This window comes from Pteropus medius, unplaced genomic scaffold (genome assembly GCF_902729225.1).
Source record: "Pteropus medius unplaced genomic scaffold, Ma_sr-lr_union100, whole genome shotgun sequence".
NCBI classification, from domain to species: domain Eukaryota; kingdom Metazoa; phylum Chordata; class Mammalia; order Chiroptera; family Pteropodidae; genus Pteropus; species Pteropus medius.
Window position 1 is genome coordinate 18,394,381 of NW_024340692.1, and position 27,060 is coordinate 18,421,440.

The window sequence follows — 27,060 nt, forward strand, 5'->3', positions numbered from 1 at the left end:
ACCAGATATAAACTCTAGTAAAATATCACAAGTTCTATTTTAAATTGGGCAAACACAGAGTTTGCCTGTGGATGTGAATGAGAGAACTATGAGCCACTTCCAGCTGTTGCTGCCTATGGGAGGAGGGATAGAGATGGTCTGAGACTCAATCTCTCTATGTCACTGTCACCTTGGAAATGGTAAAATGGGAGGAGTATGTAATCAGATTGTCCTGTATATTAGAGGTAAAGGAGGTACTGATAAAACTATTAAGGAAAACTATTTCTGTGGGCTACTACATTGTAAACAATTATTTCTAAATCCTTTTTGTAACCTTCACAAGAACCTTCCACTAGTTTCTATCAAAAATAACCCCATTTGTTTCATACTACCCCAGTATTCTTCTTCTTTTCCAACCTTTTATCCTCTAGTTCTCCAGCAGAATAGACCCCAGAGAAGTAAAATACCAGGCAGAACCCAAACCTCTTCATGAATTATTACAACAAATTTCCCAAAATCATGTCCTCTTGTTCCTATGAAACTCTATAATCCCCATCCCTATGTCAGCACTTTAAGTAATTTTCCCTTTCAAAATATCACTTGTAAGTTAAAAGGACTCAAGTCAAAGTGACTCAAGAAAGTTAAAGTGATGGGACAGAGTGTAAGAAACTAGAAGTTGCTTTTGCATATATACAAAAATCATATATACTCCCAGTCATAAAGACTTAGTCACAAATCCTGTCTTTTTATCTTTGAAATGTACTGTCCCTTCTCCTCCCACCGCAGTCACTATGTGCGAACCACAAGAACATACTTACATGTGGACCAAATTTCACAAGGGAGATGTTATTCCTGGGGGTTATCTGCCAGGAATTCTTCATGAGGAAGCCAATAGCACTGGTATACCTATCTGGAGTTGGCACATATTTTTTGAAAGTGCACCTGGTGAGATGAATGGGCCCATCATAAATTTGAAAGCCTCTAATTGGGAATGTCCTGTTGAAATACAAGATTTTTTTTAATGCACATGGGCTCTTCCCTTTAATAGCTTATGTACTTGCTTTATAAATACTCTTTAATATCCTGTATGCACTAAGCACAATTCTAGAATACAGTGGTAACCACAACAAGATCCCTGATCAAATAAAGCATACACTGTAGTGAGAAAGGCAAAAAGAAAAACAAAGGGTAATTACAGATAAGTGCCATGGAGACAAGACATAGCAATACAATACATTGGGTAGGAGAGAGATGCTTTTTCTGGATAGAATGCAGGTCTCTCTGAAGAGGTGACTTTTGCTTCCTTGAATCAACTTGGTTAAGACCTTTTATTTGGTAACTCATATACTTTAGTTTTGGTTCCAAAATCCGAAGCATGAGAACAAAAGACAAATCTATGCTTAAACAGAGAGAACTTTCTTTCAAGCCTTGACAGTAGCAAGGTGAAATGATATACTTAAAAGTATAAAAGTATAATTCCTCAAGGCTAACTATGTCAAAGGGGAAGCTAAATTGAGAAATTAGTTTTATTCACTTTCCTCCTTTCTGTTCAAACATAAACTCCTTAATCATATAGTATTAATCATAATTAATGTTCAAAACCCATAATACTCTGGATCCCTTAGGTTTCTCTCCTTTTAAATTACTTGACGGCATTGCAGAGGATTTCTATAGAAACTAAGTTTACAACTTGGCAGTGTTTTACAATAAAAGCATATACGCTAGCAAGAAATCGAATAGCCTGGTTAAAAATCTATGCATCTTTACGTATTTCTAAGGATATATCTCAAAATGTTTCTCTCACATAGAAAAGGTTGTACAGATAAGGTAAAATAAAAACTGGAATCTTTGTTTTGGAAAATCCTCCTTAGCAAAGTAGCAATAGGCATTTCAAAATAATGCTGGAGGCCAATGTAAAATAAAAAGAATAAAATTGAATTGACTGCCATCATACTGCAGCCTATACCTCAACCAATACAGCTGTTTTTCTTTAATCTGTACATTAGAAGAGGTAGATATAGCCTAATTATGAAGAGCACAGCATTGAATCCAAACTAACAAGGTTTGCATCCCACCTCAGTTACCTTATGCAGCAAGATGATGACGGTGCCTACCTCATTGGGCTTTGCAAGGATTAAGTGAATTATTTAGAACAGGGCCTGATATGTCATAAGCATTTAATAAATGTTAGCTATTAAAATTCCATAAAGTTCCTTTCCCAGAGACTTCCATGGTCTAACAAGAGTTTGCACAGAGCATAACATAGAACGGCATTCAATATTTACCAATGACAAGCACAGGGGTAGTGAAGCCAAGCCTAGGTCACCCTTTGCCGGAAGCTAGTAAAGCCTATCTGCCAACCCTCACCCTCTGCCTCCGAAAGCTAAGAGTCTGTTTGCCCCATCCCCCTGACCCATCCTAGCCCAATGTGCAGACAGAATGTAGAACTCTAAGAGAACTGATACTTGAAATCATACATTAGCTTTGAGGCATGGCCTAATTTAGAACACTGGTTTTGCTCTACCTAGTTTTCCCACAAGTAAAATGAGGACAACTCCAAATTGTGTCTCAGAACTGAAGTATGGATTAATTAGTTGACAGTTCCCTAAAAGCTCTGAAGAATCTTTCTAGTGCTAAATGCTATTTTAATGACTCTGATTATTTTGACAGAAAGCATGCCAAAAGTCTACCCCCATATCCCCTTCAACATCTGAAACACTCTTAATTATACAGCCGTGGTTAGGTTTTGAGTCAGTTTTGGCATCTATCAACTCTTATTTTCTAGGACTCTTTTCAATAGGTAATTTCCTTTTTCCAGTGGCTATTTCTGAAAACCAACATCACAAATTGAGGGAAAACTGACCTAATGTCATAGTTTATGGTTTGGCAACTCTCTGTGGCTCAAGAAAAAGTAAATAAAACCACCAGCTTATACAAGACCTTATATAAGGAATAAGAAACAAAACAGGTTCCTTCATTAGAAAATTGGTAATGAAATCCATAGTGTCTGTTTAGTAGTTGATGCTCCAGAATTCCAGAGGATAATACACAAATAGTAACAGTGATAATAATAATAATAATAATAATAGTTTTAATGATGGTATTGTTGGGAAAGTGTCACAGGAGAAACCAATCCATCCAGGATGATTACAGAAACTTCCAGAATGGTTTAGGTTTTTCCTTTATTGTTTAAATTTAACATTCCACTGTGAAAGCGATGCTTACCTGTTCCTGGGTAACGTCCGAGGCTTCTGGTCTATTCCTCCAATGCCTATGTACTTGTTCTGACCACCCTGAAAGCCATAATTCCTGCTCTCTCCGACAAAGAGAGATTCAGATACCTCCTGGCTGGAACCTTCATCACTTGGGAAGCTCCCATCACTGTTAGGATGAGAATAATCATTAACCACACATCTCCAGGAAATTTAAATTGACCCTTGAATGAAAACAAGCTATAACTTAAAAATAGCTAAAAATTTTCAAAGCAGCCAGTAGCTCTTACTAATACACATTAATGAATTATCAAAAAGTACTTCCAAACTGTGAACATACCTCTCATAAATTAATACAAATTAAGTATATTGTAAATTAGTGGTTTGCAAATTAGATTTAAACAAATGAAATTTAATTAAGTAGCAACAATTGATTATTTTAGGCTCAAGCAACAATATTGCAAAAGGGGAGAATAAACTTGCTCTGAATACAACAGTTAGATGACAAGCATGTTTAAGATGGCAATAACTGTTACATAGAGAAAATATCAAAAAGTTCAGTTCTTAAAGACCATTGAGAAATTCAACCAGCTTCTAAGAAATATATTTAATCTGCTTCCAACTCTTACTCCCTTCCCTCTTTATTCCATACTTTTTAAGCTCTTTAATCTAATGCTCATGTGTTTTCTTCTAAGCAAAAACACAGACTGGGCCTACCCTTCTGTGGAATTCCAGCTATATTAACCTATTACTTTGGTATGAATTCAATTAATCAATAAAAATGTATTTTTGGCCCTCTAGTGGTATCAGGCAGCATGTGCTTTTTTTTTTATGTTAAATAATATGATATTCCTGTGTTATTTCCAAAAATAAAGTAATCAATAATCACGAGTTATTTTACCTACGACTTTAAATAATCAGAAGTATTTTTAAAGTAATTACAAACCTGGCAAAGGTCAGTCCTATTCCATTATCGGCAAATCTGTAAGAAAAAAAGAGAACGAGGGAACATTTTAATTTACCAAATCACGTAAGATATAATTCTCTCAATATTTGCCATGAAATCCAGGAGGTTGCAATGTTTATTCTCCAAGAACACATGAGAAATTTCGCTTCTCAATAACTAAAGGCACAGACTCCCCAGTGAAGGCACCTGGCTCAAACCTCAGCTTTGCCAATTACTAACTGTATGGGCAAATTACTCAACCTGTCTCTCCCTTAGTTTTCTCACCTATAAGTTGATATAATAATATAATCTTCCTCATAGGATACTTAAAAGCATTAAACATACTAATTAACTTCAATCATTTTAGAACAATGCTTGGTACACAGTAAGCAGTATATTTGTTATAATTATTTTTATAATTATTTTTAAAAACAATTAGATTATGGTAGTCTCTTCAAAATTTTTCAACATTAGTACCCAAGCTATCTCTACAGATTTAATATGTCAATTTTTTTCACATGGTAAAAGACAGAGAAGATGGTAAAATGCCAGGAAGCTAATGTCAGTGCCAGCCAGGAAAAAAAAAATGGTTTTCTAGACTCTCAAACACCAAATCTTAGCTCCATATATATCAGACTTCTCCTAAAACTGTATAAATAGGAAAAAAAAAAAAAAAAGTGAGATGCTCACTGCGCCTCAAGTCATGTTAAGACATAAGTCAACAAATTTATTAAGGTGGACTTCACAACTTTTGTTTTGAATGGCAGTAAAAGAGCATCAAAAAAAACTTTGAGTTTCCAAGAGGAAGGAAAAAAAATCCAGGTAGTTTCAAAATCTTTATTTAGTTCTCTGACATAGACCAGGTTTGTTATATAAAGTTAAATTCTCAGTTTCTGTTCAATCTCATCAAAAAACTCTCATGTCACCAGACAAGTTCAGTTCCAATAAAAGCAGCCAAATGAGACAATTCCAAACATTTGCAGTCTGTTAATGCTAGCCTACTTCCTCAGAGCTTGTCCTCTCTATTAGTAACAATAATATCACTCCAGAAACCACCACTGTACTTTCAGTCTACCAGGTTTTTCAAAATAGCCTAAAAAAATAAATACATCAGTGTCATCAGATAATAACTTTGTAGAGAATACCCACGCTGAATTCTGGACAACAATGTCTCCCCCTCTGACCCAAGCTCCATGGTCATTATTTTTAAAAGCAATGAGCCTGTCAATCAAAGCAGCAACACGTGGCTTTTCAGGGTCACCATCCTGATGAGGCCGAAACCTTTAAGTTGGGAGGGGGAAAAAAAGACTTTTAAAAATAGTTATGAAAAAGCAATGGAAATCAGCTATTTATGATTATAAGCTTAAATATCAAAAAGCAGGATTTAAATTTGACCAAAAACAAAGAAAAAAAATCTTACAACACAACCTAATATTTGTTATTTCAAATATCAGAAAAAATTATTATATTTATTTATAGAAGTTTACAGAGTACTGCTTTCATATCTTCTTAGTTATTTTTTAAAATCAACGTATAGAATGAACACTAAAACCATTTTAAAAAATAAAAACAAAAATCCTTAGACCAGAAAATCTGGCATGTTTTCACAAATTCTAAAGCTCCATGATACTAATATAAACTTACTGAATAAATTAATTATATATTTTGACACATATGTATTTAAACTGAAGTATTATTTGAGTTGTGGCTGGTGAAATGTCAGAGATAGAGAGATAAAACTGGGTTTTATACCTTTAAAAAAAGCCTAAATTTAAAATAGATTGTATTTAACTGACTTATAAAAATCAAATTTTATCTTTTCTCTCTCTTCCTTCTAAAGCATTTATAAGGATCTTAATGAAAAAGTCAAAAAAATTGGCATCAAAAACTATTCACAATAACAACTCAAATAATTCCATAAGGCCACCTATTTAAAAATAAGATTATTTCTATCTTAATCTTACAAAGGAATGGTTGGGGGAGGAAAAAACTAGACTGCTTTCAGAAACCAATTCAGCAGGTTAAACTTTTCAGTCACATAATCAAGAAATATCATTTGTACAAATTCTACTACTACCACAGTTATTGGTACACAGTAGGTGCTCACTAAATGTGTCTGATGGGAGAAGCAGCTATGCACAAAGAACAGCAAGTGCAAAGGTTGTTAGGCATGAGTGGGTGTGGCATATCCACGGAGCAAGCAATAAGGCTGGAGAGTAAGAAGCAAGAACTTAGAGAGGCCCGGATGTGGTTCTTTATTCTACATGCAACAGGAAAGCAGAGAGTAGAATGGCAGTTGCCAGGACTGGGGAAGGAGGAAATGGGGAGGTGTCGGTCAAAGGGCACAAAGTTTTAGTTATGCAAGAAATTCTAAAGATCTACTATACAGCATAGTGCCTATTGCTAACAATGCTGTACCATCTACTCAAAATCTGAGAAGATAGTAGATTTTAGGGTAAGCGTTCTTACCAAAAAAATAATAATTTAAATTTTAAAAATAATAACAATAAAGAAGTGGGAGGAAACTTGGGAGGTGATGAATATGTCTAGAGCCTTGATGGTGGCAATGGTTTCATGGGAATGTACTTATGCCCAAACTCAGACTCAGCGAGTTACATACATTGAATATGCACAACTTTTTACGTGTTAACCACACCTCAATAAAGTAGACAGACAGGCGTGATGGAAAGTCATCGGAAACATGGAATCAGGAACTGATGACCAGATTTCATTTGTTTTTCAAACTGGTCACTAGCTGCTACTTGGTAAAAGGATTGTAGCGTATGGACTGCGAAAGAGACCAGTCTGGAAAACGTTTTATCCCTCCTTGGATTGTGTATGTGACCTTTACACTAAACAGCTCTAATCTAAGGAGTAAAAAGTCTGACTGAGCCGTCACCCACTCTTTTGGCATCGTTGTTACTGCCAAACAGCTTTGCAGTCATTATATAATATTAAGCAGATGGACGAGTTCTGAAAAGGAAACTACACAATGTTCTAAAAGAAAGCCAAAAAAAAAAAAAAAAAAAACCTCAATAAAGCAACATCTGATTCTCTGCTGTGGCCATCTCATTTTTGCTGAAATTCCTATCCATATAAATCAATTGTTGACCACTTGCTTAGATACCCTTTATTTTCATCCTCTTCCCCCACTTGGCGTGCAAAAAATAGATAATTTTCCCAATTTCTCATCATCCTCATTTATGAACTTTCAGCATCCTTCCCAACCCTCTCTTAATTGTCCTCAGCTTTAAATGTGCTAGCTTATTCTCTTGCTTTTCACTTTTAGATGAAATTTTCCGATCTCAAACCGAGGAATTTCTTGAGTTAAAATTTCTCATCTTTGGATTCCTGTAATTTCACATCTCGAAGACACAAGGAAGGGCTCATTTGATTAACTGTTGAGTCAACTTCCACTGTGATGAACAAACTGAGTATCTTCTGGATCTCATGGGCCTGACGTTTAATTTATTGGCTGGCTTATTACTCACTTGTGTGACAGTTTTATCATCTGAATCATGTCTGGACTGCATGAATGCATGTGGGCATATTCTATACATTAGTTTAAACAAAATTAAATGTATACACCAGACACCAAATGTTCCTCTCTTCTATAATCAGTTCTTCTTTTCAATAACGACTTCCAAATGGAGTCTAATTCCTTACAAATATGTATGCATTTATAAATTGGTAAGAGAAATAACAGAGAGCAGAGGAAAAATTACCATTATCATAATATCATATACATATACCTAGCAAAAAACTGGTTAGGCCATTATGGATAGTTTTATTGTCAACTCTAAAATATCAACGGATTCTGAAATATATTTTCACCCATCCATTCATACACATACACATAGTTTAAAGCAGGGAAGAGAGTTAATTTTGTTGTTTAAAGATTTTTCTGTTAATACTAACTTCAAAGTATACATTACTAGTTCTACCAGCTAGTAGAACTAGTAATGAACTCTTTAAAAAAAAAGTAGCAGCAACCATCTAGCAAAGATTTCTTTGCTTTGTCAAAAAACAGTCTCTTCTTGGTTCATGTCATCATCTCTATGCTCATTTTTCATCTTATCTCCCCTAGTTTTTCATTTCATGTCTTGCTCAGCTATTAGATGTCCAGTACCTTGTGTTTCATTTAATAATGCCCATAGTTTCGTAGCTTCTCAAATGCTGTCTGATCACTGCTTTGAAATATTTCAGGCTTGATTTGACCTTTAAGGAATCCCAATGAGTAATTTTACTAATTATACTTCTCAGTTTTTCCTGACCTCATGTCTTATTACTGTGTTTAAAGGATCCTGTCTCACACCTAAATTGACTCTCTGACCTACAGTGTGGCTCCTACTTTATTCCCTTGTGAATAATCAAGTCTGACACCCTTTTCTTAAATGTCTATCAACAGACCCTATTAAATCTAGCCCCTTTGCAACTCCATAAGTTGGCCGATCAACTTGAAGAATGAAAAAATAACATGTACACAATTTGTACTAAATATAACTTTAAGTTACCATCTTTTCCAGAAATTTTTTATTTCCACTAAAGATATTTTATTTATTTTGGCTCATACATAGCATGTAAAAGCACTCAGTTGAAATGCTGATCCATATCCCTACCACATTCTGTGGTTATAAAGGAGAGTAACATAAAGCCTAACTATGATATAAATCTGAGACTACAAATGACTAAACCAGAACTGGCTTAATCATCAAGTTTGAGATCTTGCCCTTTGAAATAGAATTAGTGCAATGTTCCATTTTGACCACTAACAATAAATTCTATATGCCTTGGTTTTCAAGGATTACACCAAAACATTTTAGCTTTAACTTGTTTTTCAATGAATCATATTCTACTTTAGGCCAAATTTGGGCACTTTTTCAACGTATCTCTCTTTTTCTTTCTCCTGCAACTCTAACAGTTTACAACTATGAAAAAAGGAAAGCATTAACTTCTTTGGTATCTTGATAAGATTAAAAAGGCCGGCTAGAGGTCTAGAACAGCAGAATAAATGTTTTTCCAAAACCCTCCTACAAACTTTAAAAACTTCGTTTTAATTATGTTACTGGAGAAAAGAGCACAATGGCTTAACTCAGAAAGTTTTGCTTTGGTAAGATATGGTTCGAGTGTGATTTAAAAGAACCAGCTCTACCTTGCACTGTTATCCAAACAGAGGTATTCTCGTGGGTCAGCACCACTCGCGTTGGTTGTTTTGACGCCTTTGTCAATAAACAAGCCAGCCTGGAAAATATAATAATAAACTGAAATAAATATGAATCCCAAGTTACATCTATGTATGTAATAATTCATGTAAATAAGTTTTAGCTTACCATGTCTACCAAAAAAAAGAGGGGGAAGAAATATACAGCAAAGTAAAGGTATCATGAAAACAGCTACTTTCCTGGATATTTTTAAAATTTTACTCATTAGGTCATTTGCAAATATTTATGTAGTGCCTACCTCGTGGTAGGCACCAAGCACTATACATTAACAAGAAAACTACGGTCTTTGCTGTTACTTATACATAAACTAGAAGACATGCAATTAAATAAACAATTACAACACAGTGTGATAGCGTATGATAAAGGAAGTATATGATGCTTTGGCAGCATGTAGCAAAAACCAAGATGAGACTTTTGGCAAAGGTGGGAGTGAGAGGATTCAGGGACTATCTCCTAAAGAAAAGCGACGTCCAAAAGCTTGAAGGATGGGGAGGAATTAACCACACAAAAGAATAGGTTGAAGATGAAGGGCAGGGAGTAGGTGGGAAGCAGCTGCAGACCCCAGAGTAAAATAATCAATGGAATCATTTTTAAGACCAGAGATGAGAGAGGGCATGGAACATCTGAGAACAAAAAAAAAATTTTAATGGACTGACAAGAAATGTTTGGAGAGAGGAAAGGTAAGCAAGGAGGAGAAATAGAAACGAAGACCAGGTGATACTAAGCTGATATGCTAAAGAGTAAAAACAACAGACTTTTAATAAAGGTAACGTAATCAACTACATTTGAAGAAAGAATACTCTAGCTGTGAAATGGATAATGGTTTGGAAAGGGACAAAAAAAAGAGGTAAGGGATGAGGTAGGAGACAACTGCAGTAACGCAGAGAAATGAAGACGACCCAGACTTGTGGCAGCAATAACGGAAAAATGGATAGAGTAGTACCGACACCATTTAGTAATCAATAAATTTCTAAGGGCGAGGGAGAGGGAGCAATAAAGGTTCACATATTTCTAAGTTTGGGCAATTAGGTGGTTAGTGGTTTCATTCATTGAAACAGATATGGGAATGCGTCTGGTGATAAAAATAAGGATTTCAGTTTTGAATGCATTTTAATTGTGCCCCTAAGACCTCCAGACGGTATTCACAGGCAGTCAGATGCGATTGACCTGGACTAGATTTGGGAGGCAGGAGCAACAAAAGCCACAGAGGCCAGTGTTTATTTATGACTGATCTAAAGATGACAGGTTCCTCTCTGAGCACACCAAAGGTTCAATTTCCTTTGGCTATAAAGTATCACTCTAGATAGTCAGTCCCAAATTTAACACATTAAAACCTAATCGTCCACTTATGATTTATATCTAATATGCTTATAATTAATAGAGTAAATAATGACGTGTGGTATATGACATTAAAACTTAATCAGAATGAGGTGTTTTTATACCACGTAAAATTAGAACATTTTGCAGAATTCCATTTTGAAATGCTACTTTCAATAATTATTATCCTTAACCAATCAACTCACAAAAACCATAATTCTGTGTAAAGTTTTTTCCTCTGTCAAGTCTTCGTCAAGTGAGTCTAAGCTCTTCAATTATAACAACTTAGATTTTTAAAGGATCCTGTGAGTATCACAAATGGAAAGTTTAATTGAACTTTGATGTGAATCACATCAAGGTAAAGAATCTGTGCACTGTATCATATAATGAAAATATCAAAGTGCCTTGTGAGCACAAAATGAACTAGATGTATTTGTCACCAAGGGGGTGAGGGCCAAACACCATGGAAACTGGATCTCTTAAATGGCCTTTAGTTTCTTTGACCTATATCATTTTAAATTAGGTCAAACATTCGTAAACAATATTTCACTATTTACATAATTAGTACTAAATGCCCATAGGACACTTTATCAGTACTAAGAAATATCAGAAGTATATGACCTAATATGTACATCCTTAGAAACGTGTAATATTAAAGGTTAGAAAAAAGATGAGAGGGAAGGAGAGGATGAGGATGCATGAATCAAGTCCATTGTGATAATTACTCAGATTGCATGCCCATGTGTGTGTTAGTGTATACACCTGTGTGTATATAAAAAGAAAGCTCTGTATACATCCTGAACATGGAAGGGTTAGCAGCCTGCTTTTTAATCACAAATTACTTTCTCTGATGACAAGGTTTACCTAAAACTGACATTTCTCAGTTGTAATCACAATAGTCCATCCTTTATTCTGTAAATCACATGTACTAATTATTAAAACTTACGAACCTACCTTAAAACTTGAATGGACCCTGTTGTTATAAAATATACCCAATGGAGTAAGTTCTGGTTTCGTTAAAAGCTGCAATCCACTGGATTCCCCAGTAGGTTCCTTGTGGAATAAATACCATATTCCAGCATCCTATAATTAAAAGGGCAAGGTCATTAAAAGCCTCCTTTACTAAAGCCAGTCTACGAAACACCCTCATAAACTAAGCACTTCACAAGAAAGTTTAACCTTTTTAATACATTGTTTCAGATTAGGAATTGACCGTAAAAAAGTTACGCACTCATCTCGCATCCTGAAAGCAATTACATCATGATGTTTTTAAAAAAGCAAATTTAATTTTGCTTGCAGGATTAGACAAAAGATAGAAATAACAGGCTGACAACAAAATATGTTTTCAAAATAACTTTCCCATTATCTACTTTAAAAAGTTATGCAGAATTATAGCCAAACAAGCCTGCCTTCCTTCCATGTGACCAGGACAGCACAGCCTTTTAGCAATATAGGGGTTTTTTTTTCTGTTTACCTCAAAACCTGATCAATAGATGAGTCATACCTATTAAACAACTATCCGCTAACATGCAGAGCTCACTGACTTCTTTCAAACAAGTCCAATGCCCTTCCTGTCCTGAGGCAAATTTTTGCCAAGTAAAAAAAACCACCCCATGCATGAATCGGGATGCTGTTTCAGGCTGGATCCTGTCTATTCAATTTCAGTATTACTGACCTTAACAGAAGCAGCAGAATAGTTTAAAATGTTTTGACACTCAAAATGATACATAAAAATCAAAATTAAATGCTCTTAATCCCGTGACAATTTTTTATTTTACAATTTTGTTAAAAACCAGCCCAGTGTAAAGGGCAACTTCACATGATGAGACTTTGATTAAACAGGTTGTTAAAACTTAAACAGTCTAGAAGTATGGTATTGATTCAAACTTGGTAAACATTCATTTAGTGCCTACTGCATGCCACGTGTACGGTAAGGCTAATCTCAAAGAATTCATGGTTTAAGGAGAAATACAGACGGAACTAAAATATACGTAATAAATGCCATATTAGCTGTAATAAAAAGTCTTTTGGGAGCATGGAGGAAAGATGAATTGTGAAAAGCATATATATCTACACATCAAAATGAATGCAACATTTAACATTTTTCCATAAGTGTATAGATGAGTCTTAATAAAACAAACTACTCTGAAAAATGTGTTTGCCACACCTGCTTCTTTGGGGCACAAAACAGACCATGGAAAAAGACTTGGGTTATGGAGAAGGCTCCATATCATAGCCCTATAAACCGAGGGAGGAGCAATGGAGTTTGGGGATGGAGGTAGAGGGAGAATGAGGGGGTAGCAGCTGCTTCCCGCTGAACACTGTGGTGTCAAAACAGTTAAAGGGAACTTTGTAAAAAGGCAGTGGAAAGGTACAAGCAGAAAGAGTTTGATTGACTTTGGGAGGAAAACTCTCGCCAAAACATGAGCTTTACTGGAATAGTTTTTCTAGAGAAAAGAAAAAAAAAAAAAGAACTCAGAATGACAAGGAAGAATAACATCATGAGGATGTAAAAGGGAGAGACCTGCTTTCTTCTTTTCTCACATGAGCCCCAGTAAGGGTTTCTGACAACCTCACCTTACATTTTTTATAGACTATTTCCAATTTGCTTTGATCTTCCACCCATGACTTCTGAAAACAGCTGAAAGGAATCTCTGCTCTGGCTGTTCGTTTATAATGTAACATAGATCATAAGATGATCCTGGCATAAGACTGCTTTCAATCTCTCCGTCATCTTTATCCAAAACTCATCTTCCAGTTAGAAACTTCAACACAAAATCCCATATGGTCTTGACAAATATTTGATGAAAAATGAATGAATGGAAACTGGAAATGATTAAATGTCCAGGTCTCTGCCCAGTCAAATAAGAATTTTATGTTTTTAAGGAAAATCACAAAATGTGAATTCCATCATCACCTAGTGATGCCCGTATTCTGTTTCTCAAAGAAATACTCCCTTCAACTAATCTTTCACTTCATCCTAGAAAACAATGCTAGATTAAGATTTTAAAAAGGAAAGAAACACCAAATATCCATGATGTAGAAATATGAATATTTAGGTACTACTGCAAAGCTCATTATTTCTGTACTGGAGTTTTCAGCACACATATAATCATAATAGTATAAAGTCTAAAAGATTCATTTCAATGTTATAAATTATCAGTTTTAAATCACACTCAATTACAAATTTAAATTCTCCAAGCTTATCCAGGAGACATTTCTGTCATGCAAGAATAGTTCATTTACTCTTTTTTAAGTTATTCATGTTTGTGAAATAATTCAAGGCACACAGTTAATTTAAGGTACACAGTTGAGTTTAGCTGCTTTACCAAGGAGATGAAATCCTCAAGCGTACATGATCCCTGCAGTTAACAAAAAGATGTACCTCTTGACCAGAGTGATAACTGTCATAATCTGCAGGATAATCCATTCTCATGAAGAAAAGCTAAAATTTTCTTTGTTCATCAACATTAAAACTGAAATGATCAGTTACTTGGCTACATCTGACTTAAATACGAGAAACCATAAAGACTATACATCACACAGTGAAATTATACCCTGGAGATGACATAACCCTAAAGATTAGCCCATCTCTTTTCCTCCGTTTGGCATATGTCTTGCTATACTCAGAGACACTGTCATAAGTGATTTTTTTTTTTTTTTTTTTACATTGACAAGATCATTTTATTGGGACAGTTGCATAACTCTTTATTTAATTTTGGTCAGGTCTTTTTCTCATTTTTACCATGTGGCATTTATATTGACATAGAGTTTCTGTCTATTATTCATTTGATGGGCACCAGGTAAACAAGTTAAAAACCTAAAAATGGAAAGTTGAGCTAAATTTAAATTAGTTGACTCATAAAATTCATGATATAGAAATTACTGAACATTTCAAACGAACTTATTTTTTTATTAAAAATAGTACAGTAAAACATAAAGATTATTTTAAATGATTGCTTCACTGATAAAAAATGGAGCATCATAAAACTCATCTAATGCTATAAAAGTTAAATATTTTATTATTATGAATATTTTTAATTATGACTAGTAGCTATTTTAGGAGAAGAACAAACTTTTCCCTATCCTTACATTTCTGACTGGTCTAATAACCAAATAGACATGAGACAGAGTAGCAAGAGAAAATAATCAAATTTAATACATGAGAGAGTCAGAGACTCCACATGCAGAAGAGGTTCAGAGGTAGAAAGCGAACATGGGTATCTAAGACATTCTGAGCTACGTATGAGGTAAGGTGCCTTGGAGGCCTCAAAGGGTCATTGCAGGATGATAAAAGAGGCTGGCATAAATGATTTAGAAGAAACAGAAGAACCATCTCAACCACATTCTGCTCTCAACTAAATAAGTAGTACCAGAAAACAATATGATGTTGGAGATAGATTGCTACACATTATGTTACATCCATAATGCAACATCTATATACGAGAATATTTATAAACATGAAAACAAAACAAACGAACAACAATAAAAAAAAGCACTTGAATATTATTTACCTGTGAGCCTGCAGCTGCATTATTAATCAGATTATTGTTGGGATGAGCAATCCAGAAGGTTGAAACAGCCCTGCAAGGCATTTTTTAAAGGTGATTTAAATATTCATCATGAAAAATCCTGCCAACTAAAAACTGCCCCCTAAACCACTTCCCCAAATGTCAAAGGCCTTGATCATCATACATGAGTTCTCTCTGCCAACTACTCACATACAGTCAGTGGCAGGCACGGGGACGTAATTTCCAAACACTTTTTCCCGCATGATGGTGCACATGGAGTTGTTCCTGTCAGTGGGGAGGAGGGTGCCGGGCTTGGTGAGGAGTCCTAGATTGTGGAACAAAGTATTTCTCTGTTCAACACCATCTTCCAAAAAGAAACAATGACCTAGTGTGTCAAATCCAATGGTGTCCTTTATCTGCAGAAATACAAGTGTAGGATGTCATTGGTAACAAGATTGATTGTGGTTTAAGTAACAAGCACTATTTAGTGCAGCATGCTCGGTACAAAGAAGTTTTAATCTTATCTGAAGAGGCTTTTATTGATCTCTTAAGAAAATAATTTGGGTAGCTAAAAAAGTAAGCTTCCTTTCCACAGAAAACGGCAGAATTCTCAGTAAAAGCAGGGTAGCACAAGATATGTGGTGCAAAGCTTATATAAAATCAAGAAGTCATGAGAATTAAGGAGAGGTATCTGCTTCAGTAATATCCATCAACATAATATGAGGCAACTTACCAGCAAGCCATCTGTCCCATGCACAGTGATACACCGAGAGAAGCTGTGATGAATAGACAGTCCGTCTACAGATGTGGCATGTCTATACCCTCCTTTATAATCCACATCTCCACACAGATGAAAATGAACAGGATATCGTCCCAACTGCTGCTGACCCATGTGTTTCAATTCCACATAAGAAAGATGGACTGAAGTAAAATTTTTCATTATCTATAAGTCAAGGTAACCAAAATTATGATACATTTCATTATAGGAAAGTAGCAAAATATAGTTTTAATAGAAAGTGTCTGAAGGATAATACATTTTCAAACATTTATTGTCTTTCACATCCTATTTTCTTGGATTCCCTGTTAATAACAGCAAATGCTGCTTTACATAAGTGATTGCTTTAAAGAGCTATAGAAATAGCATCTTATTAGGAATAAAAGGAAAGGTAACCAGGAAAGTTGCAGAAATAATTTCTGTATATGTGTTTTGATTTGTTCAAATATTTTGGCCAGTTCCAGTCTCATCTTGTTCTTTTATTTCTATAATTTCCATTATAGTTTGATAGTTATTTCTAAATCATCTCTCAATATTTTTATTGGCACATAACATTGTTTACTTCAGTTCTTTTTAAAAATTCCTCTGTAATGCACAATTGGAGCACTCCCAATATTTTAAACACTGGATTTTCAAGCATATTACTAAAAACAAAGAAATAACACTGACCAACACTTTGGAAATCAGTGTAACAGAAATGTTGCTAACAAGCATAGCCCACTCAATGCACAAAAACTAATTTTAAAACACATGTAGCCAAAATGCAGCCCAGAAGTCCAATAAATTAGTACATAGAGCAAAGCTTACCACACAGTAAGCACTCAACACTTTACAGAAACATATTCTGTATACGTATATTGCTACTGCTTATCCTTTCATAATATCATGTTTTAAAAAGAACCAATTGATATTTTCATACCAAGATTATTTTTCTCTATATATATATAATTTGTTCTTCCCACCATATTGATTTAATTCTTCATAAGAAAATTCTTAAATGACTTAACCACAGGTCCAGGTCAACTAAATAAAGATATAAACTTTCTCTTTTAATCATCTAAAATCTCCTCTTTGTCATTTGGTAGAGAAATAAAATATTTCTTTTTAATATCCTTATAAATCTCATTCTAAAACCTGAAAGTTTTAAAAAACTACATTTACCAACGAGGGTTTCAAAGAACTCATCAAATTCTTCTGCCTACCATGACATGTCCCCCAAAGGTATCATAATCGAAGAACTGGCACTGGTTTTCAGCATAACATGAGTCTTCCATTTCTCCTCGGATTGCAACGTTCCGGGTAAGAATTCCAACCTCAGCTCTCATGTCTACACCATCTATGATCTCACCCATATGCAGAAACTGAGGGGTTTCTGGTTGATGTGGGCAAGGAAAAAATAATATTAGAACAAAGAAAACATGGAACTTATGTCAACAAGACAGTCCTGTTCATTTTGTAACCTTAAGACGTTATCAAAATTTATTGTCTGCTTTCATTTTTTAATACCTCAGAATAACAGAATCCCAAGAAGCAAGGATTTTAAAGATTATTTCGTTAAACCACCCACGCGTTTAACCGTCACTACCAACTGTCAAATCCACACACAGAGAGTTTGCTCTTCCCTAAAGTAGCTCAATCCTCTCTTGGACAGCATCAATAATCTGAAATCTACTTAAGAATCTATGATCTCTCTCTAGTTTCTTGTCCATATGTTCTTGTTCTACTCCCCTGAGGACACATGAAGAACCAAATGCATGGCAAGTCCAGAAAAACTGATAGTTTTGTAGATGTTGATAACGGGGTGTCTGTTTTTGTTTCTATTTCAAAGCAAAAGTAATCAGCATTTTCACATTAACAGAACAGAAATTACCATCTTTTTCTACTTATTTTAATATTATTATGCAGCCTTTTGAATTCCCACCTTTATTAGAAGTTTAGAAACACTTTAATAATGAGCTTCTCTCTAATGTTTTTATTATATAAGCTCAGGAAAAAATACAAATAAATTAAAAAGTTGAGATCATTAAAAAGGAGATTCATTATCATGTAGACTTGTTAACAAGAGTGGGACTTTCCAAACAAAATTAAGGCCAGATGTATCATAGTTTTCTGGGGGGTTTTGTTTTCTGCTTATGCCGTGTATTATCAAGAAGGAAAAGTACAACACTGAAGCACAGAGAAAAGGTACTAAGTAAGCCAATCATCCTATTTTTTGAAGCAAAATAATATCCCTCGAACTTCTAAGCTCTAAATTACCCATTGAGTGAGTACTTATCAAATAGTTACTGTAAGCTCTTGTTTTGTACCATAAATGTATAATCTTGAGTACGGAAGCAAGGAAGGCAATATAATGAGTGAAATGCACAATTAATTCCATAACTGAAACAATGCATGAAGAAGCTTTGACTATTACCAGCCTCAGAATAAGTGCCTGATAAATGTCACCCATTCTTTCTAAACACCGTTTACAGGAAAAATCTCATTGTGCTCTGCTCTCCCTCAAAAAAATATATTATTCAAGAGTATGATAAGAAATGTAGTCTTATAAAAATACCTTTCTGGTTCCATTTTAATGATCAGTGAGATCTACTTTTTGCCAAGGAAGTAAGCACTCAAAAACTATGGAATTATTTTTTTTTTTAAATTAAGAAGAAAAACTTCTATTAAAAAATTAGTCTAGTTGAATGGCTGGGTTTAGTATTACTTAACAGTGAAAATTAATAAGAAGTTGGAAAGGACCTTGGAAAACAATTGATCCACCAAGTCCATATCTTTATTTATTTATTTTTTTAAGCAAAGAAACAGGCATGAAACACAGTGGTAGTGATGGTGGAGGCGAGGCGGTGGTGGTGATTGAGGGAAAAATATAACTCCAGGAATAAATCCCAAGAAAAAGAGCATTCTGAGCAGTCTGATACCTTTGACTTTGACCTGGAAACGGTTGCACTCAGGACAGGGGAGAAGCGTGAACTCTTCTGCTTGGTACATGGAATAGTCTGTGCTTGCGACCACAATCCGGTCTCCAGGTTTCCAGCTGCTAACATCATCCAACAGATGAAGCTTCACTCCATCCACGACTTCTACCCGGAAACCTGAAAGAGAGACGCCTAAACCAAAAAGCAAGAAAGTGATGCATTAGCAGAAATTTTTTTTCTAATATCAACTCCCTCCCTGATTAACAAATCAAAAGTTAAGATAAATACAAGGCAGCAAACATTTACTAATGATAACCATATGGAAGTCACTCTGAGGATATTAATGACTAAAAGATGCAAATATAAACAGATCCCTGCCAAGAGGAAAGAGCCCCCTAACTCAAACATACTAATCTGGTGTTCCTTTAAGATAATGACTCTAAGGGACAATGACAGGAATGAAAAAACATATTTACTTCCATTAGGGGAATCAAAAGAAGGGAAATTTAGGCATGGAACAAGGAATAATATAGACAGTCTTACAGTCTTGAGCCAACTATCCTGATAAAACCTAAATTAAGCAAGTCTTGGATTCTGTTCCCTTGGACTGTGATCTATCCTGCATTTTTATTTTTATTTTTCAAAAAAAAGGATACCTAAATAAATGTAAAGTGTATTTTTTATGTTTATTTCATCCAGATACTAAAATCTATAATAGAATTGTATCCAAATAATAACAATAACAATAGCTAAGTTGTAAAAGTTGTTGGAACTTTGCACACATAATAACCTTTCATCAAAACAATTTTGAGAGATAGGAATTATACACTATACATTAGAGATAAAGAAACCAAAGGTCAAGGAGTTTGAATAACAACTAAAAAATGAGAGAGCCCATAATTGAATGCTAATCTAATTCCAGAGCCCAATTTCTTAACCTCTATATTATTCTGCTTTCCTAAGAATCAGACAGGTTAAGAATAAAGAGAATAAGAACCTCATGACAGCAACAAGAATCACTACCACAAATTTCAGATTCCTGCCAAAAAAATTATCTAAAATAGGGCAACGAAACCTTACTTTTTCATAAAAAATTTCATATAATTTTCAATAATGCTTAAAAATAGGTGGAAGGATGATCTTTAAGCAAAAGTTTCTTTAAAAAAACTAGATAAATAAGTTTTGACTTAAATGATTTTTAGAAATTCTGGGGTTTTTTGTTTGTTTTTTTAATCCGGGTTAAATGGGGAAATCTGTATTATTCAATAATTCCTCACTTTTTTCTGGCTTTAGAAGAAAATTCTTGCCTAAGAGTATCTCCTATTATCACTATTGGAAGTAAGAAAGGAAATAAGTTCATCCTCTCAGCTTCCTGGACAGAATTTCCACCTCTTCCAGAAAGTAAGAGGCATCAAGAACATGGGACACAAACATCCTCCTCTGATGGATAGCTAGAATGTACCCTTCTCCAGGAAAGTGCACTCATCAAAATGTGGACATGAAAACAAAACTTCCCAAAAAGGAAATGCTGATTTGAGATTTGTCAGTAAGTGTCTTTTGCCTGGAATCTTACTGCAGGCAGTCGTACTAAACTTTTCATCAGGTTCAAATTCCTGCTAAGAAATGCCCACCCACCAATGCTTTCTGCCAGAGGCAGCCACAATGTGGCAGAAAAAGCAGTAGATTTGGTTCCAGCTTCCTCTTCCATAAGAGATACCACCAATTATACTGAGAAGTAACGTGTGAAAGTCCCTGATACATAACAGGAACTCTACTTATCTGCTTGTTGTAAAGCAAAAGACTCTTTAATTACAATGATATAAAATATACAGCTCTAACCCAAATCATGTTTGCATCATCAAAATAGCTAATACTTGTTGAGTGCTTACTATACACGGTGTTAAAAAACTTCATATTCTTCATACTTGATACTCACAGCAGCCCTACGTGGTAGTTTCCATTATTATCCCCATTTTTCAAATGAAGAAACTGAGAGTTAGGAAGTTAAAGTTGAATGCCCACCATCATAGAGTAAGTGAAAGAGCTGAGATATGAACCCAGGCATTCTGTCTCCAAAAATTCTTTATAGTAAATTGTAATATAGTAAACTACATTGCTGCTAAAAACAGAGGTATGAGCCCAGTCTAAAGTAAGCCCTTCTGGATAATTATACCTTTTACTTACTCATTTCACATTCATTTGGATATAATATTTAAGAAAGGTGGTGGGCAAGCACAGGCAGGAGGCTGCCAATGCCAATCCATACCTGAAGCCAAAAATCTGGCAGCAAAATGGTAAGCAAAAAAATTCTACAGTGAACATCCTTAAGAGAAAAAAGTCAAAAGCACCCTACACACCCAGGGCTAGGCATTATTCAAACAAATTATAGCTCTTCAGAAAGCTGGATTATAATTAAAAGTAAGTTCAAGAAAAAGTAAAGACATAAGATACCTTTACAGTATGTTGTTTAAAGAGAGGAAAACAGGTTAAAACAAAATGAACACTAGTGGAAGAAACATAAGATAAAAAAAATATTAGATTATGTGCATTGAAATAATTATCTCTGAAAGAGGAGGGTAAAGATTAATTTTTTACTTTGTACTTTCTGTGTTTTCCAATTTGTATTAGCTGGATCACCCAGGAAAATTTGCTAAGAAAAATTTGTTTCTATAGCATGGGTTCAAAGTAGTATTTGTTGACATATCTGCATGAAGATAAGATACAAAGTACAAGATCATATTCACTGTCAAAGAGAGCTCATCTTATCATACCCAGATTGTTTCAATAAGTACCAAATCCAGGAAACAAATCCATTAAATCAATTTCCACTAGTTATACACTCAAGAAACATGAACAAAGTCAAGTTGGGCGTGCCCAACCTAGAACAGATCATTATCTAGACCAGAAAAAACTCCTGAGTCTAGAAGATCAACTATAGTAAGGAAACTATAGGTTCCACCCTTACCCAGTTGAGAAATCTAGCTGGAATGTCATTTGAATATATCACTTCTAAAAAAAAGCTGTCACAATACTTACCTATGTCTTATGAGTACAAACTGTACTTGCTTACCTTCAATCCATTCACTATAAGCTGTCACAGTGAACTTCTGACCATCCACAGTATCAAATTCTCTCTGGGCAAGAGCTTTTCCTCCACTACTATGATTTTCATAGTTTCTCACGGATTCATTGCAAGAAGTACTTCCACCATCAATGACACCAACCAAAGCCCAAGCTTGCCTAAAAGGAAAAAGAGCATGTGCATGTGATTATTTAACATGGTACTGACCCAAATCCTTGACACAAATGTTAGGTCAGGTACCAGTTAATTCTCATATTTTATTTTTGTCAATTCCTACACCTTTTTCTCCATATGAGGTTGCAACAGTCCTGACCCTGATCATCATAGAAGGAAATGCACCTGGATTTTTAAATCCTTGTTTGTCCAGCTCTGTAACAGGTGAAACACTGATGACTGTGACTTCAATTAATCATTGACTTCCTTCTTCAGTATACACCCATTTCATTCACTATCACTCTGGCCACAAACCTATTTTTCCTTCTTTTAAAACCTGCTCTCTTTTCATCTCTCCAACGTTCCCCAATCTAGCTGCATAACAGAATCACATAGGTAGCTTTCAGAATAAAACAATGGTCAGACCCTGCCCAGATCGAAGAACTAGTTTTTAAAGTTTCCCAGGAGACTTAAATATCAGGCCACACTTGAGAACCACTGACTGAGTTACAGCAGTGGTTCTCAAACTTCAACAGACATCAAAATCACCCGGAGTGCTTGTTAAATCAGTTTGCTGGGCTGAACCCACTGTTTGAGGTGGGGCCAAAGAATCTGCATGTGTAACATGTTCCCAGTAATGCTGATGCTGCTGGTCTAGTGACTATACTGAGAACCCATGAGTTAGGAGTTAGAGTAGTAGTTAGCAACCCTGACTGCACATCAATTGCCTGGGGTCCTAACCTTCTGAGATCCTGATGTAAATGATCTAGGGTAGGCCCTGGGCATCTGGATTTTTTTAAATCTCAGGTGTACAAGTAGGGCTGAGAACCACTGGGTTACTTGCTTCTTAACATTCTTAAATCAAAGCTACAGAATCACTATCTGATGGATTTTACACGCCACATGTCTATTTGTTAAAAGCACTGTGTTTGAAAATGCCATTTTATTTCTATGATACTACAATAAACATCCCAGGGACTTGTTTAAGCTTGTGATGAAAATCAATCAGTCAATCAATAACAAAGACAAAAGGCCAGAAATTTTGCCTTAAGAATCCTGGTTTAAAACATGAAAAGAAAAATGTCAACTTCCTTCTCTAGGGGAAAAAAAAAAACGTAATCTATGCCAGACAGATGGCTGGATAGTCACAGATAGAAGTTAACCAAAGCATGCCTACATCTTTATACACTCCGCACCTGCCCCAGTCTAGATTAGCTACTCCTTGACAATGCTTTATAGCTCTATTTATATTCCTTGACACAGCAGAAAGAATCAAATGAAGAATGTCTCAATTTATTATCTCCTGTGTGAGAGAGAAGGAGAGGAAAAATATCAGAGGCTTCCTTATTTATCAGGACTGCCTCAGCAACTATAAAACAATGTTCTATTCTATTGACATTATCTCCAAAACACTCCTACTTCCCTCCTCCACTTGAGAATAATTTCAATGCAGCAGAACATTATCTTCAAAGGGGTATGTTTATGTACACTGGAGATAATGTCAAAGCAATGGAACATTGGCAAAGGATCACAACTCTAATTCTTTCACCAACTCAGAAGCCATATTTTAAAGGGAATTTAGAAACCAATAGGGAGATAACCAAAAAAAAAAAAAAAAAAAAGTCACACAAAATATTCATAGCTCATGATCACACGAATCTAGAACAATAATGGCATAAAGAAAAAAAAAGTTGTAATCCTTGGTATTACTGGATAACGAAACAAAGTAAGAGTCTAAATTTGAAAAGACCATGCTTCACTTCTAGGTCTATAAACTATAGAAATATGTGCACATATGTATCAAAAGATGGGTAAATGAACTCCCAGGCCCCTCACAATGTTCTACTTCTTGAACTAGGCCGTAGCTACCCAGGTATAACATTGCAGTAAGTCATTAAACTCACCATTCTCGTTTTTAGCACTTTTCTGTTTTTTGTATTATGTTTAATAAAATTTTATTTTAAAAAGGCACTTCTGAGGTTTTGCACATGCTAGTCCTCCACTGTCTGGAAAAACCTCCTTCTCCACTGCCTCGATAGCAAACATCCTCCAGGCCTCTTGCCTTTGGGAAGAAGCCTCCACTGACTATCCCAGGCCAATATGGGGGCTCTTTCTACTTAAACTTCCATCACAGCCGGTAGATGCAGCAGTGTCCATTGTACAAACCTCATCTATTTGGGTCTCTGTTTATCCACTAGATTAAACGAGAGCTCTGAGACAGCGTCCTTTTATCTACGCATCTGTGGGTACCCAGCTCTCAGCACCTCCTAAATACTCCCTTGGGTGGATAAAAAAGCAGTTTTAAAACATTACAGACTCAATTCTTCATCAACTTTCTTCTTAACTTTCTCCAGAATTTCTGCAGATAATATTCCATTCCAACAACCAAATTTCCAAAGGAAAAAATAATAACTAGACCAACCAACCATCAAAAAAAAATTAGATCATTTCAACATGTTAGTTTTGAAATTCTCTTTTCGCTTCAGATAAGAATAACAGGCAGAATTGAAGCTTCTGTTTTTTTAATTGTTGAGCCAGCCACTTCCCCAGACTCAGGGCTGCATTGGCAAATCACAGTTAACTAGAACACAATTAACCGGAACAAGAACTATAAATAGTAGAAATGAATCCTACTATCCGGATGACTTCCCAGTCCTTCAACTTGCTCTTCCCTCACATGTGCCAGGCCTCCACAGACCTGCACCAATCAAACAAGTAGATCCAAATTAACATGCATAGGATTCCAAAATAGAAAAGAAAAAGAAAACTGCATGTCCCACCCCCTCTGGCTTTTAAGACGACTTTTATTCCTCAGCATGGAATTGAATGTTAACCTTTCAACTCTTAAATTGCCTCAATTAGCCTGAGTTTCATATGACATACTTCAAAAGATAGTGAAAGAGGAAGTAAATTGTCCTTAAACTGCCTGATCGTTTTTTCAGCACCACATATCTGTTCTTTTCAGTAGCCTGATGCTACGGTTCACAAAGTGCTTCATAAACCAAAGCCAAGGAAAGAGTTTCTGAAACCAGGATCCTGTCCTCTGGTTCCATGTTTCAAAGCAAGAGGCAACCAGACCTATATTTGGGAGTGCCCATTATGGCCAAAGTCAACCTGTGTTGTGTTGTGTGCTTTCACCTTCGCTCTCCTCTCACACAGATGTAGACTCTAACACGTAGCTGGGAAGGAAAGCACAAAGGTATGCCCACCTGTAGCCCAGTCCTTGGATCAGCTTACTTCCCAGCCGGTCCTGGATCATTTGTATGGTTCCCTGTAAGAGGCTTTTAGCTGCTGAATCTCCGACTGCTATAGCAACTATCCGTCCTGGATCTTGGACTCTCAGAAATTCCTCAAGTTCTCTGCTCTGGTTCTGGTATTCATGGGTATCAAACCTCACGCTTTCCAAAATTCTGGCCGTGTCTTGGTCAATGACCCTCACATTGAGGCCCCTGGAAAAGTCCTTTTCAAAGGCATAGGAACCATTGATCAAGCCTGAGGAGTGCAGAGTTCTCGCCAGTAATGTCCACGACGCCTTCTGAGCCCCGTGTAACTCCAGTGTCCCGCCGGCTTCCACACCAATAAATTTTTTGCCAAATGTTGGCATACTTTCACCTTCATCTGACTTGCCGTACAAGGCAATTGTCGCTTTGGATTTATAGCGGCATCTTTCTGCTCCAATATGAAGCGCCCCACCATCCTTGATCAGGATGTAACGAGTCCTCAAAGTAATATTTCTGGATCCCTCTTTATCATCCCCAAACACAAGCAGTCCTGCAGAGAACAATACTAGTGTTAGCCAATTTCTGAAACAGCTTTCTGAAATACAAGGAAATAGATTTCACCTTTGAGAGAGGGGGGAAAAAAAAAGATAGATCCATAATTAAGTTGGAAAAAAGAATTTACTGAGTCTGCTTAGAAAATTAAACCAATTTTCAAAACACAGTAAAGGAAGAAATGAAGAGCTCATATCTCAACACACTAAAAATGCTCATGCATATGAATTTTAATCCATTCGCTTTAGAGGTAAATAATTTCTAGAAAGTATCTAAGAGCCTACAAATGTGAATCTCATTTTTACATATATTAACTCATCACTCTACATAACTGTAACAAAGATTCGATTATGAGAAATCACCTTCTGGAACTACTTCCTTTTCTATAGACTGAAGGTCTTGATGAGTGATTTCTAAGGCCTTTCTCGTCCTTGAATACTATGGTTCTACCTTAGGAACTTATCACGTCTCTGTGGTTAGAGTGATACCACATCCTAAAGACGAGGATAGTTTTCTACGTAAAGAACATCACGTGTTCCTGCCTAGTAAGGAGCAACCTTGCTATTCCTACAAACAGGGACCATTACTTGCCTCCATCCTGAATGACAATAGAATTCACTGTGGCATCTGAGGTCAGACGGAACATATCTCCCTCCTTAATAACAACTTGCTTTGCAGAATCTTGTCCTGGATCCCAGTTCCTGAGACGAGGGTTTTGATCTGGGCAATTCTCTATAAAGCAATGTAACATCATTATCAAATCAACTCAACAAAATGCAAGGATATCCTTAGCCAAATCCAAACACTAGTATCATTCATTGCAATCTGCAAGTAATGGGGCTGATATATTTTAATTTCCTGACATAAGGATGGAAATCCCATTCCATCTCACCCAGCAGAGATATGTCAAATCTTTTTACTGGAAAAAAGAATTTACTGAGTCTGCGTCACACGTTAAAAAAAGTTTCACCACAAACCTAAGTTGCTATCATCTCTTCGGATCAAACTCCTCAAGGTAAAATTGGAGTTCCTCTGAATCATCTACTCTGGAAATAAATCAACAGTAAGAGGCAAAACTGTGCCCTGTCCTTGAACTCACACTGGACAGCTGTTTTAGAAAAGAAAATGTGTTCACAAGATACTGGTAAACAAAAAATGGAAATTGTTAAGCAATA

General features: G+C 35.7%; 1 protein-coding gene across 2 annotated transcripts in view; it reads right to left on the minus strand.

Moving 5' to 3' along the window:
- The window catches only part of CEMIP2 (cell migration inducing hyaluronidase 2), a 68,904-nt gene that overhangs the window by 21,712 nt on the left and 20,132 nt on the right, over nt 1–27,060 (minus strand). For both annotated transcript variants that reach the window (XM_039840147.1, XM_039840076.1), the window contains exons 3-16: nt 26,477–26,617; nt 25,322–25,883; nt 21,948–22,117; nt 18,881–19,069; nt 17,165–17,334; nt 15,921–16,130; nt 15,398–15,603; nt 15,191–15,260; nt 11,631–11,759; nt 9,290–9,378; nt 5,287–5,418; nt 4,138–4,173; nt 3,205–3,360; nt 798–975 (exon numbers count right to left, since the gene is read on the minus strand). In XM_039840147.1, the coding sequence (XP_039696081.1) occupies nt 798–975; nt 3,205–3,360; nt 4,138–4,173; nt 5,287–5,418; nt 9,290–9,378; nt 11,631–11,759; nt 15,191–15,260; nt 15,398–15,603; nt 15,921–16,130; nt 17,165–17,334; nt 18,881–19,069; nt 21,948–22,117; nt 25,322–25,883; nt 26,477–26,617 (2,438 nt within the window). The remainder of the gene's footprint in view (nt 1–797; nt 976–3,204; nt 3,361–4,137; nt 4,174–5,286; nt 5,419–9,289; nt 9,379–11,630; nt 11,760–15,190; nt 15,261–15,397; nt 15,604–15,920; nt 16,131–17,164; nt 17,335–18,880; nt 19,070–21,947; nt 22,118–25,321; nt 25,884–26,476; nt 26,618–27,060) is intronic.